Source organism: Apiospora kogelbergensis, assembly GCF_038363985.1.
Source record: "Apiospora kogelbergensis strain CBS 113332 chromosome Unknown utg000002l_segment0_segment0, whole genome shotgun sequence".
In the NCBI taxonomy this organism is placed as follows: Eukaryota; Fungi; Ascomycota; class Sordariomycetes; order Amphisphaeriales; family Apiosporaceae; genus Apiospora; species Apiospora kogelbergensis.
Window position 1 is genome coordinate 4416666 of NW_027117419.1, and position 15130 is coordinate 4431795.

Here is a 15130-nt window from a genome sequence, read left to right on the forward strand (position 1 = left end):
AATCCTGCACGAAGTCGGAATTGCCAGTCAAGGCGGATGGGGGAATGCTGTGGCAGGCATGATATCATGGTGTCTTAGCAGAAAAGACTAAAAACAATTGACAGACTCGTTGAAGATGTGATGGTGATAACGCGCGTGTTGGTGCAGAAAGAAAGCATGGTCGTTCCCACATGAAACCAGGAACCAAATCCAATTTCAGTGATCTGGATGCGTGAATGCCAGTGCCTATTTTTGGACCGAACGAGCGAGCGGGAAACAACAGTCTTGGCGTCAGTCCAGGTTCCCACTCCAGGCTAGTCCAGGGCAAGTCCAGGTGCTAAATACAGAACGTATTCTACGCTACAGGGGAAGGCATCTCTTCTAGCGGGTTCTGTAGCGGGGACTGCCCTATTCTAGAACCCCAATACTCCGTATAACCTGCAAATTCATCGACCCGATCGCCGACCAAGAGAGGCACAGCTCTTCAGCAACCCACCAAGTCCCACGTGTCTGTCTCTGTCTGTTCGACCTTCGGTTCTCCCCGAGCTTGACCTTGCTTAAGCTGATTTGCCCCATAGGCGCGTTTTTGCTCGTTGTTCATGATTATCACTACTGCAAATAGACACCAGCACACAGAGAGAGAGAGAGACGTCGTACATAGAGTCTGTGTATTTCCACAGCCGCTGGGAGATCAGCACCAAATCAAACACTATCTCGGACCACAGCCTTTTGCTCCTTCGCTTCCTTCCGATTGACATAATCAGGATTCGCAACTGTGCGCTCCCATCGAACGAAAAACGGCCCATTCAGTTCATTTCCCCGTTTTGGGTACGCGACACAATCTTCCTGTTTGTTAGTCTTCATTCGGCCGGCTTCCGTTAGGCGACATTACACGACGATTGGTAGGATGGCCCTAATCTGACTTCCGACAAGCCACGCGTCGCAGACAGAGTATGGTAGAGTGGACAAAACGGGGGTTCGGCAATCATTGACTGCATTCGGCTTGCGTATAGGGATGGTGAATTGTTGGATTCACCGGAAACGGTTGGTCGCTGTCAAAAGATGGTAAGATTAGGTAGGAGTCGTGTATGGTAATTATTGACAGCCCAGAACCCAACATCAACCGGTGAAGTACTCCATGTAAAGAAAACACATACATCGCAGATAGCAACACCACGTACACACCAGCGCTAGAATAGTCCATATCCAGAGAGAGAGAGAAAAGAAGCCCAAGTATCACACTCGCACAAGAGAAGAAAAGCAGAAAGAAAGCGACGGGAACGAAGGAAAACGGAATACGAAAAAAGGGCCAAGACAATCCTCCTCGGTGTAGGATGGGCTCTTCCTGCTGCCACCAGCCACCACCACATCCCGACCTCTTCGCGCAACCGAAATTTGTCCCTCTTCTACCTACTACTACTTCTACATACTACTACAAAACAGCCTACATATAGGTATGCGACGCCTCGTGCCCCGGCCCGCCCTTCAGGTCGCGCTCGAAGTCGGTGACGATGCCGAGGTAGCTCTTGATCTGGCGCATGCCGAGGGGCTCGCCCTTCTGGCGGGCGACGCGGTGGGCCGTGATGACCGTGTTCTTGATCTGGCGGCCGTTCAGGCTATAACGCGAGAGCTCGCTGTAGTGCTCGTCGGTGAAGACGGCCACCTTGCCCGCGCCCGCCTCGCGCCCGTGCAGCTCCGTCTCGTTGCTGCGCACCCGCTCGATGAACATGCGGAAGACGGCCTTGCGCGCCTTGGCGTCCAGCTCGTCGTAGCGCAGCGGGATGTGCATGCGCGACAGGAAGGCTTCGTCGAAGGACTGTTCGGGGTTTCACCGTCAGCCAATGGCACGTTCACAACATGACAGATAGATAGTTAGATATGAAAGCTCACCTCGACGCGGTTCGTGGTTAGGAACAAAATCCCCTGGAAGTACTCGAGCTGGCGCAGGAAGATGCTGACGAGGGCGTTGCGGTGGATGTCGGCCATGTTGCGCTTCTCGAGGAAGACGTCGGCCTCGTCCAATAACAGAATGGCGCCCCAGGCGTGGCAGATGTCGAGCGTCTTCTGCAGCTCGGCCTCGAGGTAGCGGCTGTCGGTGCCCAGGTCGCCCGCCGACACGTTGTACAGCGGGCAGCGCAGCAGCTCGCTGATGCCCTCGGCCGTCAGCGTCTTGCCCGTGCCCGGCGGGCCGTGCAGCACCGCCACCAGGCCCTTGCCCTTGCCCTGGATCACGTCGTCGATGCTCTCGGTGGGGTGGTACTTGTGCGACTCGACGAGGGCCTGTGTAGGTGACGCGCATCACGGTGTTAGCAGAGCAGGTCTGGATCAAAAACTGTTTCCTAGTGGGGGGCTGCCGTGGCCGAAACGTACCTGCACAATCTCTTTCTTGTTGGGCTCCCGGACCAGGGAGTCGTAAGCGTGCTCGTTCCACACGATGTCCTTGATGCCCGACACAGTGAACTCGAGCCACAACTTCTCGCCGAAGGCGAAGCCCAGAACGACGGGGGAGGCGATGAGATACTCCTCGTCGCTGAACTTGGGGACCTTGGCCGCCGCAGTGGTGGTCGCGGCGGCAGCCTTGCCGTTGACGTCCTTCTTGGCGGTGCCATCTTGCTGGTCGCCCTTGCCCTCGACCATATCGAGCTGCCCGTTGGCGGCGAGGAAGTTTTCGACTTCATCGGCGGGCATTTTGTGGACCTCGAGCTCGCCATGCTTGTTCATGATGTATTTAGTGACCATCTTGACCTTCTCTTCGCCGCCCTCGTGACTGCTGATGGCGAGCTGAAGCGCGCCGTTGACCAGACCGCCGTCGTGGCGTTCGGCGTCGTCATCGTCGCTGTCGTCCTCTTCCTCCTCTTCCGAGTCCGTTTCGCATTCGCAGACCTGCACCTTGGGCCGGACGACGGTGAGGGGGTAGTTGGGGTTGTAGCGGCGGTGGCTGGCCGGGTCGACCATGATGCGGCTGTTGACCTCGACGCGCACGACCGACTTCTTCTTCTTGTAGTAGGCGAGGCCCTGGTGGGAGCGGAAGAGCATGCCGCCGAGGCTGGCGAACTTCTTGCCGCGCTCGACCAGGTCGCGCCGCACCTGGGCCTCGTTCTTGTGGTAGCACAGGGGGTAGCAGGCCAGGCTGTCGATTCGCCGCGAGCCCTGGAACTCGGCCATCTCCTCCGCCATGACGCCGAAACCGAAGTTCTTGCCGTCGTATTCAAAGTACTGGGTTGATGATTAGCACTTGTGCGAGCGAGCGACTTCATTTCGACGTCATAAACCAGCCCTTCTTACCTTGCCTTCGATATAGTAAGTCTCACCCTTGAGCATACTGTAGCGCTTCTCGGCAAACTCTGCCTTGAACACGCGATGCTCCTCAGGAGTTCCGTATGTTGTCGTGAACACAAGGGTGTTGGGCTTCCACAGCGCCCACAGCAAGTCGAAGGTGATGAGACCGTTCTCGAGAAGGGGATACAGACTGCCATGGGAGGAGGTTGGGTCAGTTAAGCTCACCATCGTTTCACACCGAAATGACAGCAAGGATGTCAGCTTGGACTGGACTCACCTCTTCTTGATATGGGCATAGTCTTTATCCAGATACTTCAGGAGGACCTTCAGATGACTCCGCTTATCATCCAGCCAAGTCTGCTTCTTCTTGCGCTCCTTCTTGTTCTTGGCCTCGAACGTGACGCTCTTGAGTTTGCGAAGGTGCTCTCGGAGATCCTCCAAGTATCTGCGACGAATGATGTTAGATGAACCTCCAGTCTCATTGTCACCGACTACTTATCCATAGTCTTGGCAGGAAGGAGGAACTTACAAGAAGAGCGTGTTGGGATCCAGCTTAGGAGTTTCCTCCACAAGGCTGACCCCCTTAATAGTCCCGATGACCTCCTGCAAGCACTCGCGCAGCTTCTTGCTCTTGATGTCGACTACGGTCGCCTTGAACTTGTTCTCCCAGTCAAAGGTGCGGCGCACGTGGAAGATGTACTCGCTATAGTGAGAGTCGGACGTGTTCTTTGCCGTGTCCTGTAGCTTGTAGTTGTGAATTTGCGAGTCCCAAACCTGATCGACCCGCTTGAACTCCAACTTAGGGCTCTTCTTGAAAGAGGCGGTGGCGGTGTTGCGCCTGTTGGCATTGGCAAGGAATGGGTTACTGCGAGATGGGTTGCCGACGATATCGTCGTCTAGAACATCGTCTTCATCGCCGTCGACCGAAATATCGTCTCGGGTGCTTCGATGGCCCACTCGCACACGTCCCCCGAGGGGAGGGGCTCGGCCAGCTCCACCAGCGCCCCCGCGACCGTTGATGCCACCAGTAACCTGCTGCTGGCCAAGACCAGCGAGACCCCCGACTGCGCTGTTACTGCCCAAAAGCCCCTGGTTGAGCAATCCTGGGTTGAGGGTCAAGGGGTTATATAGGCTGGCGTTGCCCATACCAAGTCCGGAAGTCGTGATGATACGCTGGAGCTGCTCAAGCTGCTGTTGCTGCTTGAGCTGCAGCTGGCTTACCTGCTGAAGCTGCTGTGAGATAGTAGCCAAGGTCGACGACTTCTGACCGGCTCGGGCGTTGTCCATCTCAGAGTCATCATCGTGATCGAGATCCGAATCAGCGTCGTCAAGATCACTGTCATCACTGTCAATCTCGAGGCGGACCTTGCGCTGTTTCTTGGACTTCTTGGCAGCCGACTTGGTGGATTTGGCCTTCTTGGGGTATTGTCGCTTCTTCAGTCCCTTGGGCTTCTTCACAACTTCCACCTCGGGCTCCGAATCCGATGAGATTTCGGAATCGGAGCCGGCGGAGTCGTCGTCAGAGTCATCCGAGGTGGAATCGGCAGTGTGCTCGACAGCCTCACTGTCGCTGCTTGAGGAAACATCCTGAGCGCCCGAGAGTTTCTTCTTGCTGGCCTTAGTCCTTGACGTTTTGGCCTTCTTCTTCTTGCCACTCTTCACTTTCTGCGTCTTTCCCTCATCGTTAGACTTGCCCGTCTTACCACCCCCACCACCTCCAGCCTCGGCAGTGGCAGAAGTAGGTTTCATCTCCGCGGTGAACGATTCTTCGACCATAGTACTTACGGGCATGGTGCCTTTGCGAGTCTCAGTGGCAGAGCCGAGGTTTCCGGCGGCGTCCATCTTCTTGGTCTTAAAAGTCGATGAACTCTGTAGGCGATGTAATGAAGCGGTTGACTTCTTGGCTCGGGAGTTATGACGAGTGAGAGTATGGCACGGAGCCTATGGAAGATGCGCCTTCACAATGTCAGCATATCACAAGCTAGCGGATCTTGGTTTGCTAGAACAGCAAGGGAATGCATGGTGGGCGTCTTACCTATGATGAGCCCTTTGCTTGTGTGGCCAAATCTTACTGGCCCGGGAAAACCGTCTGTTCGATGAATGGTCAGCAGTGTGGGACTTGGCAGCCTCTGACAATAAAGACCTTGTCATCAGCTCTTACCCGTGGTAGACGAACGTATTGAATCGGATACCAATGATGATCGGCAAAGATCCTCTGAGATCTACGATCTCGGATTGCAGATAAAGCTTAGTAGACAGATGACAAAAGAATCAGCCACCCGCTCTTCCGCTCTGAGACATGCAAGGTTACCGAGCGGAAATCTCTTGGTAAACCTTGACAATGGTGGTGGGAGAAAGGAAGAGAAGATCAGGCAGGAGAGAAGTTTTAAAAGGATTCAAGTTGTGCTTATAACTTCCCCGTCTACAAGCAAGGTCGGGCTACACGGTCAGGCCAAGGCAGCTCCGCTTCTGTCGCCGAGATGGACACTACGTACCAGTACAAGAGCCGGCGAATGAGGCCGATAAGGATGAGAACAGGGCGAACGTCGGAGAGTCATTAAGAGCCTGTCGTGTGATTCTTACCATGCTCGTCAACAGGAGGCGGAAAATAGGCAAAGCACCAGGCAGTCAAGTCTAAAGGAGGTGTGGTATTCAACTCAGAGCAACACGACATAACAGCCGCAGCAACGGCAGTGGATGGTGTTAAAGGAGATTGGGCGAGGGGGGAGAGTAGCAAGAAAAGCAATGTATTTATTCAGAGATTCCCAGTGGACTGGTTGAGGAGGGTCGCATGCCTGGGTAAACGAAACAAGGCAGGCAAAGGCAGACAAAGGTGAAGGATCGGCTGACCGCCTCCCAGCGCCTAGAGAAAGATATAGCCTGGTGCAGTAAGCCGCAGTAACATTCGCATGTACGTGACGGCAATGTACGCATGCACGGAGCTGTGACTTGACGGGCGCCAAAAACCACCGATCTGCGGCGTTGCGTCTGACCCCTCGCTCTCACTGAGCCTTCGGAAGCCGTCGGCAGCTTGGCTCTCCCGTTCCCCTCTCTCAAATGCATTGAGTTGAATCCCATGCGGATCAAATGTCACACAATGAGCGAAAAATCACACATGGAAGCTTTAGGCTGAATATTCTTGTGTTGGTTAGAGGTCGGTAACTGGCAGTGAGTGGTAAGACAAAGTGAGTGAGATGCCGTTGTCGACCTGCGGCGTGCGTAGAACAAGGCAACGGTTGGAGATAGCCTTGTAGGCAGCCGCTGCTGCTCATGCGTGGGCCGCGACAGTTGGAAATGCGAACGAGAATGAAAAGAGTTGTTTCTGCATCAGATAAGCGGCACGCACGATAGAAGCACGGCCAAGTTGGCTCTCTTTCACCATCTCGGCCCAACAGACACAGCCTTGTCAGGAAAAGCGAGGAAATCATGGCATGTGGGATTCTTGATCCAACTCGGACAGGGTATGTAAGGCATGCAAATGCAGCGGGGGCGGGCATGCCATGTACGAGGCGCATTAGGTGCCAGGGCTCTGGGTAGCATGTCCAGGAAGAGACAAGCAATCCAAATCCAATGAAGGACCAACATGCATCTCACCTACCTTCCCACCCTGCCACCGTTTGTGTTGGATATGCTGATGAACCTTGCTGGTGGCGGGTGCAACATGACAGGTTACAGAGTCCCAGCATGGCGCCCCCAGTCTAGCTGATGCCGTGCCAGCAACGATGATCTCGGGATGATGCCGTTGCTCCGCGCAATGTGACTGATCAAATGAAAGTGATTTGAAGCAGCTGAAGTTAGCAGCAGATGGTGTTCTGAGATGGGCGCTAAGCTAGCTCCTCCACAGATGGGGGAAGGAACCATCTCCACCTGCTGGTCCAGCTTCTGCACCTTGCCCTACCCATCATCAATATATCATGCGGTGCCGTGGCTTATCGTCAACCAATTGTGTACAAGTATATGCAGTGTAGGCAGTGGCATGTATGAATCAATAATGGCCCACCGGGGAGGGATATAGCTCCGACGGGAGAGCTGCTAGCTTTCTGTGTTTTCCACACATCTCTCAAGCTCTCAAGCTCTCAAGCTCTCAAGCTCTCAAGCTCTCAAGCTCTCAAGCTCTCCCCCCACTTCTGGATTCTTGGTTCCAGCAGTGGAGTTTGGCAGCGGCCGCAAGAGACGTCATCATACCGCAGCTTCAGAAAAAGTCACGAAGCGCCGGAACAGAAACACCCATTCATTGGACGCGACCGACGTTGGGCCTTGTTTTTTTTGGCTCTCAACCCCGGCGACTTGGCGTGTTGGTTCAAGTATCCAGAAGATTTTGTCCGTGCTAATGCTATATGTATGACCTATCACCTACTTTGTGTGTCTCTTGATTGATTGGCGTGCTACTTCCGTCCTCCCATGTGTATGCGATAACCAGCACGAGTGGCAGCAGCGAAGCAATTGCTTCAATCCAGCCCAGACGACCTTCCCTCGCTCGCGACCGACCTTGATTGGGAACCGACTCGACAGCACGGCCCGTACGCGAATCCAATTGCACCCGCCGCATTGCCGAAACGACCCGCGCTTGCACTCCGAGTCGCCGTCGCTTCCTCTCCTCTCAAGCCAGTACTGTACACCGACAGAATAAGAGGATAAAGAGCGACCTGCGAGAGAGAATATGGCAAGAGAAGGTACATTCGCCCGCCTGCTGGGCTGGAATCGGCACCCGCACCATGGCCATGGCCGCGAATGGCGCGCCCATGAATCACGACAAAGACGTGAGTACTTTTCTTGACTTTGGAACGAGCTTCAGTCTGTCAATCGACTACTGTCTGCCTGCCCCCCCTATGTCGCACTTCCCAAAAAGACTCCGAAGACGATACACTGCAGTCTTCTCCCGGAGGAGCGACAGAGATGAGAGCGCCGTGACTGACAGTCTGCTGGCGACGCCCGGCTACGCAGTGCTCCCCACCTACCGCGAGCGTCATATCGAGTCGGCCATCCCCGCCGAGGAGGTGACCAAGATCGCCCTGCGCCTGCGCTACCTCATCGAAGAGGCCGTGCCCTGCGAGCTCGAGGTGGACGACGTCTGCCGCCCGCACAGCCGCATCATCACGCCCAAGGTGGTGCAGGCCGCCAAGGAGGCCGGGACGCCCGAGCGCCGCGCCTGCGTCGTCTTCTGCCTGCTGGTCGTCCACCGCTGGTTCATGCACCAGGCCCAGGTCGAGCTGTGGGACGCCGACCTCCACGCCGTCCGCGCCGTCGCCTGCGAGGTCATCGCCAAGAGCATCATCGAGTCCGAGGAGGACATGGGCTACCTGCTGCACGCCGTCCTGCTCAAGCGCTACTCCATCCTCGTCGACGGCGAGTCGACGCTGCCCGTCAACGTCATCGAGAAGGCCGTCGACCTGCACGCCTTGCGCGTCATCGGCTCTTCGGGCTACCAGAAGTGCATCAGCTATCTGTGGAAGGGCTGGCTGGTCCAGGACGAGGACGACCCGGCCAGCTTCGTCGACTACCAGGAGCGCGACAACACGTCCCTCATCGTGCACTTGGACCCGGACCGCATGAGGGCGCCCATGTATCAGAACGCCGCCCAACTGCTCATCTCCCTGATCTACCTGGCCTTGTACACTGGTGCTATCAACACCATCAACCGGGACGGTGATCTGGATGTGGTGGAGGGCCTCCTGTACATCTTCACCCTTGGCTTTATTTGCGACGAGGTCACCAAGGTCTGGAAAGCGGGCATGCAAATCATCGGATTTTGGAACGCCTTTAACTTTGTCCTCTACTCTCTGCTGATTGTATCGCTCGCGCTCCGCTTTGTGGCCTTCAGCCATCCCTGGGACGGGACGGGCGAGCGCCAGTACTTCAACACGATGAGCTACAACTTCCTCGCCTTCGCCGCGCCGCTGTTCTGGGCACGCCTGCTGCTGTACCTCGACAGCTTCCGCTTCTTCGGCGCCATGCTGGTCGTGGTCAAGGTCATGATGCGGGAGAGCGTCATCTTCTTCGCGCTGCTCGTCTTCATGATCGTGGGGTTCCTGCAGGCCTTCATCGGCATGGACTTCGCCGACGACCTGGTGGCCGACGACATCGTCTTCGTCGTCCAGGCCATGCTGAACGCCATCATGCAGAGCCCCGACTTCACGGGCTTCGAGAAGTTCAGCCCGCCCTTCGGCATCATCCTGTACTACCTCTTCACCTTCATCATCATGATCGTGCTGCTCAACGTCCTCATCGCCCTGTACAACAGCGCCTACGAGGACATCTACGAGAACGCCGACGACGAGTTCCTGGGGCTGTTCGCGCAGAAGACGATGCAGTTCGTGCGCGCGCCCGACGAGAACGTCTTCATCGCGCCCTTCAACCTGATCGAGATCTTCTGCCTGGTCCTGCCCTTCGAGTGGTGGATGAGCAAGAAGACGTACGAGCGCCTCAACGACGTCGTCATGGGCCTCATCTACTCGCCCCTGCTCGTCTGCGCCGCCTTCTTCGAGGTCCGCAGCGCCCGGACGATCCGCGCCAACCGCTCGCGCGGCGAGGAGGACGAGGACACGGAGGAGGAGTGGGAGCAGATGGCGGGCCAGGTCGACTTCGAGGCCGAGGGCTGGGCCAAGACGGTGGCCGCCTGCAAGAGCAACGTCGAGGAGGAGCCGGCCGTCGTCGAGGTCCGCAAGCTGGCCGACGAGGTGGCCAGGCTCAAGGAGATGATCCAGGGGCTCGAGAAGGTCCTCACGGCCAAGACGGCACAGACGTAGGACGTGATCTAGGAAGCCCCGCCTCGTCGTCGTCATGAGCTGGCTGAGTGGTTGGGATCGGAGTAACAGCATTTGCTCAAGTTCATGATGGCTATTGCTTCATCTAGGTTGCCCGACGATGTGCTGATTGCTACGTTCATGTGTATTCTTCGGCGTTCAGGCGGTGGCCTTGGATTACGAGGAGTCTGGCTTATCACATTCTTGTTTGCGGTCACGGCCGACAGGTCAGCATCAAAAATATTCTGGAGAGGGTTATGTATAATGAGGTGGCAGTTCAGGGTATATATGTAATGATTGAATTGTATATGCTTATACGTATGACCGCACTACCAGCCTCCCCGTCTCGTCTCTTCCGCGACTGTCGCCTGCTGCTCTTCCGCCTCCTTTGGTCTCCCGTGCACGCGATGCCGCCGGCGGTTCTTGCCGTTCTCCTCGCGGCAGTCCTGACACTGCAGCGACCCGGGCGCGCGCTGCAGCTTGCATTTGCACACGCAGAGGCAGCCCCGGTAGGTCGGCGACGTCTTGCCCCACAGCCGGGCGTTCTCGCACACGAGGCACAACGGCTGGTGGTGGTGGCTGAGAGGAGGGGGGGAGGGCGAGGACGACGACGATGGCGAGGAGCGGCCGGCTTCGGCTTCTTGCTCTTGCTGCTGCGCCAGGTTCTGGCATGGGCAGAAGTCGCAGTGGCAGGGTTGGGCCATTGCGTGTGGGTATGTATGTGTGCTCCTGGAAGTGTTGCGGTGTGAAAAGGGGAAGATTATAGGACAAGATCTCAGAATAGATGTCCTCAAGGGAAATCAAGCGAAATGGCATGGATCTCAGAATATAGGATGTGGACGCTCAAGGTGGTAGGTAGCTTAGGCCGATTGGAGGTTGCGCATAAAGGAATCGACGCTCATTCATCCCGTAGAAATCCGGTAGAGGACGGCTTTCAATCCAACAAAGCCATGATTGTCGCCCGAACTCCGACGGACGAGAAAATGGTGGCCATTGTTGGTGGTTTCTGACTGTCCGTTCGTCGGTGCCGTCTTTCTCCCTCCCATTGTCCAGATGAAGCTGGCAAAGGGGTTAGTTGGCCGAACCACGCTCGCCGCCTGCAGCACGCGATGCCAGAGCGTGTCGAGTGGCAATGTCCTATGGGAAACTTGACTGAATGGGCAATCCACGTACAGTCGTCGTCAGGGGAGATACATATGAATATATTAGCTCTAAGTACGATCGATCCAGTTCCAGTCGCGGGTCGGTAGCAGTAGGTGTTGCATCACATTGACCCCCTGGATAGGCTAGTCTGCTTTAAGTGTGGTCGCATTAGGGAGGAAGAGATATACTCCGGCCTGCTGTTATCATCAGAATCGAGCCTGGACTTGGGGAGCGGGTAGCCGAGATGATGGAATGAGCAGCCATAGAGAGGCCCGCCCATTGGGCGATTCGATCCATAATCAATCGGCAGGAATTGCCATGGGTTAGTGAGTAGCTACGAGAAGGCGTCATGGCCGCATGGGCACATGTGCGTTCGCTCGCGCATCTGTGCAAACCTAGGTCAGAACTAAACACATTCGGCATCGATGGACTTGTGTACGCATACGTGTTTGGTCATGTGCACGTGTGACTGTTGATCAAGACGTCTGTTTCCTCGCAAGCTCTCATAGGAGAAGTCAAGAAAGCGAAGACGCCACCGTACTCGTGCTACAGCACGATGGAAGGCTCGGTGCGATCTGGTGGTATGGCTTCTATTTCGGCTGGAAGCTACCTTCACCGTATACAAGAGGTGGACTTGCCGATATCGTTGGGCACTCGCGATTTCACAGACAAGCCGGAGATGGAAGAAGAGTCAAGGGATGTTGGAGTTTATTGTATTCAACGTGTCAAGCTTCGTACTCAATGTGGTATCTGGTATCCGAAAACAAAACGAACCAAAAGCATTATCATGAGAATCATTGAGAAAAGCTCTCGAAAAGGGGGAAACATCTCTACAAGCCCCTATATTAAATTGCCACCATCCACCATGACCCATGCTCACTTAGATACTTGCTATCCAGAATATTCATTCGATAATAGCCCATCGCAATTCTGGATGTCGCACACCTACTCCACCTGGCGCGCGACAGCCTTCTCCTCGTCTTCGACCGAGCTCTCGCGCCGATGCGCCCCCGCGCCGCCAGGCTGTGGGCCGCCGTGGCGCTTGCTCTCGATGACCTCGGCCATGTCCTCGTCCTGCTCGACGTCGAAGGACTTGCTCAGGTGCTCGGGGCCGGCGAGGGTCAGCACGATGACGAAGGCGTAGACGCAGCCCATGAAGATGCAGATGACGACGCCGTAGTTGTAGCGCTTGACGGCGCCCTTGGACGGCAGCGGGAAGCGCTCGCCGATAGTGGACTCGATGGTCGACGACGCCGACGACACCAGGTTGCCGAGCTGGTAGCTGGTGCCCACCACGAACGTGCGGAAGGCGCCCGGCGACAGCTCCATGAGGTGCACGGGGATGACGCCCCAGGCGCCCTGCACGCAGAACTGCTCGAAGAAGGCCGCCGCGATGAGGCCCCGGTTCGAGACGAACGAGTACGGGTACAGCAGCGCCCCGCCCAGGACGCACATGACGATGATGCTGAGGCGGCGGCCGAAGATCTGCGAGCTGAAGCCGACGACGGTGCCGCCGAGCATGGCGCCCAGGTTGGCCACCACCTGCGTCACCGTCACGTCGTTCTGGCTGAAGTTGTACTGGTTGCTCAGCATGGTGGGGTAGAGGTCCTGGCTGCCGTGGGACATGAAGTTGAAGCCGGCCATGAGCAGGACGAGGTAGGTGAGCAGCATCCAGTGGCGCTTCAGGGCCACCTTTCCCTCGGCGATGAACGTCTTGCCCACGTTGCCGCCCTCGAGACGCCGCACCTCCTGGTGGTGTCGGTAGGTCTTGGTCTCGGGTAGCATCAGCCGGAAGAGGATGATGAGCACAGGCGGGCCGGCACCGAACCAGAACAGCGGCCGCCATCCGTGAGACGTAGTGTTAACAAGACCACGGGCGAACGCGGTGGCGAGAAGGTAGCCAAAGGCGTAGCCTTGTTGCAGGATGCCGCTCATCAGGCCGCGAGCTTCGGTGGGCAGGTCTTCCAGGGCAGTGGCAGCGGCGTTGCCGTATAAACCGCCCATGGCGACACCGAACAGAGCTCTACATGCGAGGAATTGGCTGTAGTTTTGGCAGAAACCCGTTCCCTGGTTGATGTGTTAGTAATTGTGGTGTCTGATCGAGAGCGCTTTTGCCAAGGACGGGGTGGCTAGGCTAGAGCCTTTGCCAATGCTGCAGCCAAGGCATCGCCAAGTTGCGCGGCGTGCGGGCCCCGCGATCTAAAAATGCCCCAGACCGCCCGCAAAGCTTGTTATAGCTTGGCTGTGGGAAGAAACGATCGAGCAAATGCCACTTACCAGCTCTAGGGCAATGAACAGCAGGTTGTTAACAATGAAGGGCCATTTCCGGCCGTAGCGATCGGCTGCGATGCCGAAAAGGACGGAGCCGACCGAGCGGAACATCAGCACCAGAGTGATGCCCCAGGTGATGTCGGTTTTGGTCTTGCCAAAGTCCTCGGCGAGATCTTCGACGGTAAGCGACACGGTGAAGAAGTCGAAAGCATCCCACGTCTGCAGTATTCAATTGGTGTCAGCTTGCTGGTGTATACGAAAGCAGTCGGCCGCACGGGGGAACGGGAACGACGTACCCAAGCGACAAAGGCGACGGCAAAGAAGGCCCAGTTTTGTGCGGTTAGCATCCTCAGGAGCTTGATGGGGTTCGGCGCCTTCGCCATGGGGGGCTTCAGGCTCGATATGCGCGTTGCGCAGTATTGTCCGACACTCATGCCTACGTAGAGAGTAGAGAGTCGCGTAAGTAACTGTCGAATCCCGGAGGACAGCGGTTGGCCTTACCATGGTGAGGGGGAGGGCGTTGGGGTTCTCGGCCTCCAAGTCTCCTCTGGCGCCCCCGTTGTGGGCGGGCATCTCTTGGTGCTTATCCATGTTGGCGATGGCGAGAGGCGGCTGCGAGTTGGGAGGAGAGCAAGACGATGGACCTAGTCTCCCGGGGTCATGGCCGCTCTTTAAGTAGGTGCGTCAATCCAAAAGCAATGCAACTACCCCGTAAGCCTGTGAGATAAGACATGCATGCTAACGCCGTGCTCGCCTTCGGTATTTTGGCCGAACCTGTGCGACGATATGCGGGGAATACATCACCCCTGCCTTCCAACCAGTCCCCGGCTTCTTCAAGAACTAGGACTAGAGATTGCCTAGTTACGTAGGCATGTCGCGGCGTTGCCGACCGGCCATGTCTAGTGGGCTGGCAGGGGCAGCCATGAAGATGCAAAGCCCTGGCGAATGAAAAGAACTGGTGACTGGGATCATGGGGCCCGAATGCACGGTTGGGGTTCCCTTCAGTTCATCTCACCCTATCCCAGGAACTCGAAGGAAGAAGCACAATCCTGGGATGCATGTAACCCTATGATTTCTGTTGGGCTCATGCCTGGACATTGTAACCCTATGATGCATTTCGCTGCAGTGTCGGTCAAGCAAACACCAGCGCAAGAACGGAGAGAACTGCCCAGTAAACTGTCCAAGCTGCCCCTAAGTGTCCACTGGAGAAAGTGGGGTGTTTGGGGAAGCAGTGGGTAAGTTCCCCGCCTCCCCGCATCTGCATCTGGCAATTGTTAGAGCGCAAAAAGCCCGCAAGTCGGCTGAAAATGAATGAATGACCCGTAGAAATGGTTGAGTTCGTCCTAGCAACCCTTCGACATCTGCCACCACGTCAGACTCGCACTACGGCCGAGTCAAACGTCTAAAGCCCTCGGGACTTGTGACACGGCATCAGGGCTGAAGTCTAGAAAACCGACCAAGAGAACAGAAAAGAGAAATGAAGGTATCGTGTGTGCATGTACGCCGCGCCACCAAACGCCGCGTTGCCGAGCCTTGTCCGAGGACGACACCCGACAACCACCTACCGAAGGTATTGGTAGAATCTTCGACTTTCAGATGGGGGCGTCTGCGTTTCTGTGTTATCGAATTGGGCCGGGTAGCTACCGAACGCCAGAGCTTAGCGCACCTGTTAGCTGTATGTGTAGTGTTACTGAAATCGCCAACTCCATCCGATC

At 56.4% G+C, this 15130-nt stretch overlaps 4 protein-coding genes across 4 annotated transcripts; 1 reads left to right on the forward strand and 3 right to left on the reverse strand.

Moving 5' to 3' along the window:
• Positions 1-1423: 1423 nt before the first annotated feature.
• PG998_004370 (ATPase family AAA domain-containing protein 3A-like) lies at positions 1424-5100 on the reverse strand (the record flags this gene model as incomplete). Its single annotated transcript, XM_066871188.1, has 6 exons — positions 1424-1795; positions 1870-2259; positions 2350-3195; positions 3265-3448; positions 3536-3703; positions 3788-5100. 6 exons carry the CDS (start codon positions 5098-5100, stop codon positions 1424-1426), a joined length of 3273 nt encoding a protein of 1090 aa, XP_066734938.1.
• A 2873-nt stretch (positions 5101-7973) lies between these two features.
• PG998_004371 (uncharacterized protein) lies at positions 7974-10004 on the forward strand (the record flags this gene model as incomplete). The annotated part of the gene is made up of 1 exon (XM_066871189.1): positions 7974-10004. The coding sequence occupies one exon, from the start codon at positions 7974-7976 to the stop codon at positions 10002-10004; it is 2031 nt and encodes a 676-aa protein (XP_066734939.1).
• Positions 10005-10313: 309 nt separating this feature from the next.
• PG998_004372 (uncharacterized protein) lies at positions 10314-10817 on the reverse strand (the record flags this gene model as incomplete). Its single annotated transcript, XM_066871190.1, has 1 exon — positions 10314-10817. One exon carries the CDS (start codon positions 10815-10817, stop codon positions 10314-10316), a length of 504 nt encoding a protein of 167 aa, XP_066734940.1.
• Positions 10818-12089: 1272 nt separating this feature from the next.
• PG998_004373 (Carboxylic acid transporter protein-like protein) lies at positions 12090-14006 on the reverse strand (the record flags this gene model as incomplete). Its single annotated transcript, XM_066871191.1, has 4 exons — positions 12090-13211; positions 13422-13634; positions 13712-13804; positions 13917-14006. 4 exons carry the CDS (start codon positions 14004-14006, stop codon positions 12090-12092), a joined length of 1518 nt encoding a protein of 505 aa, XP_066734941.1.
• Positions 14007-15130: the final 1124 nt, after the last annotated feature.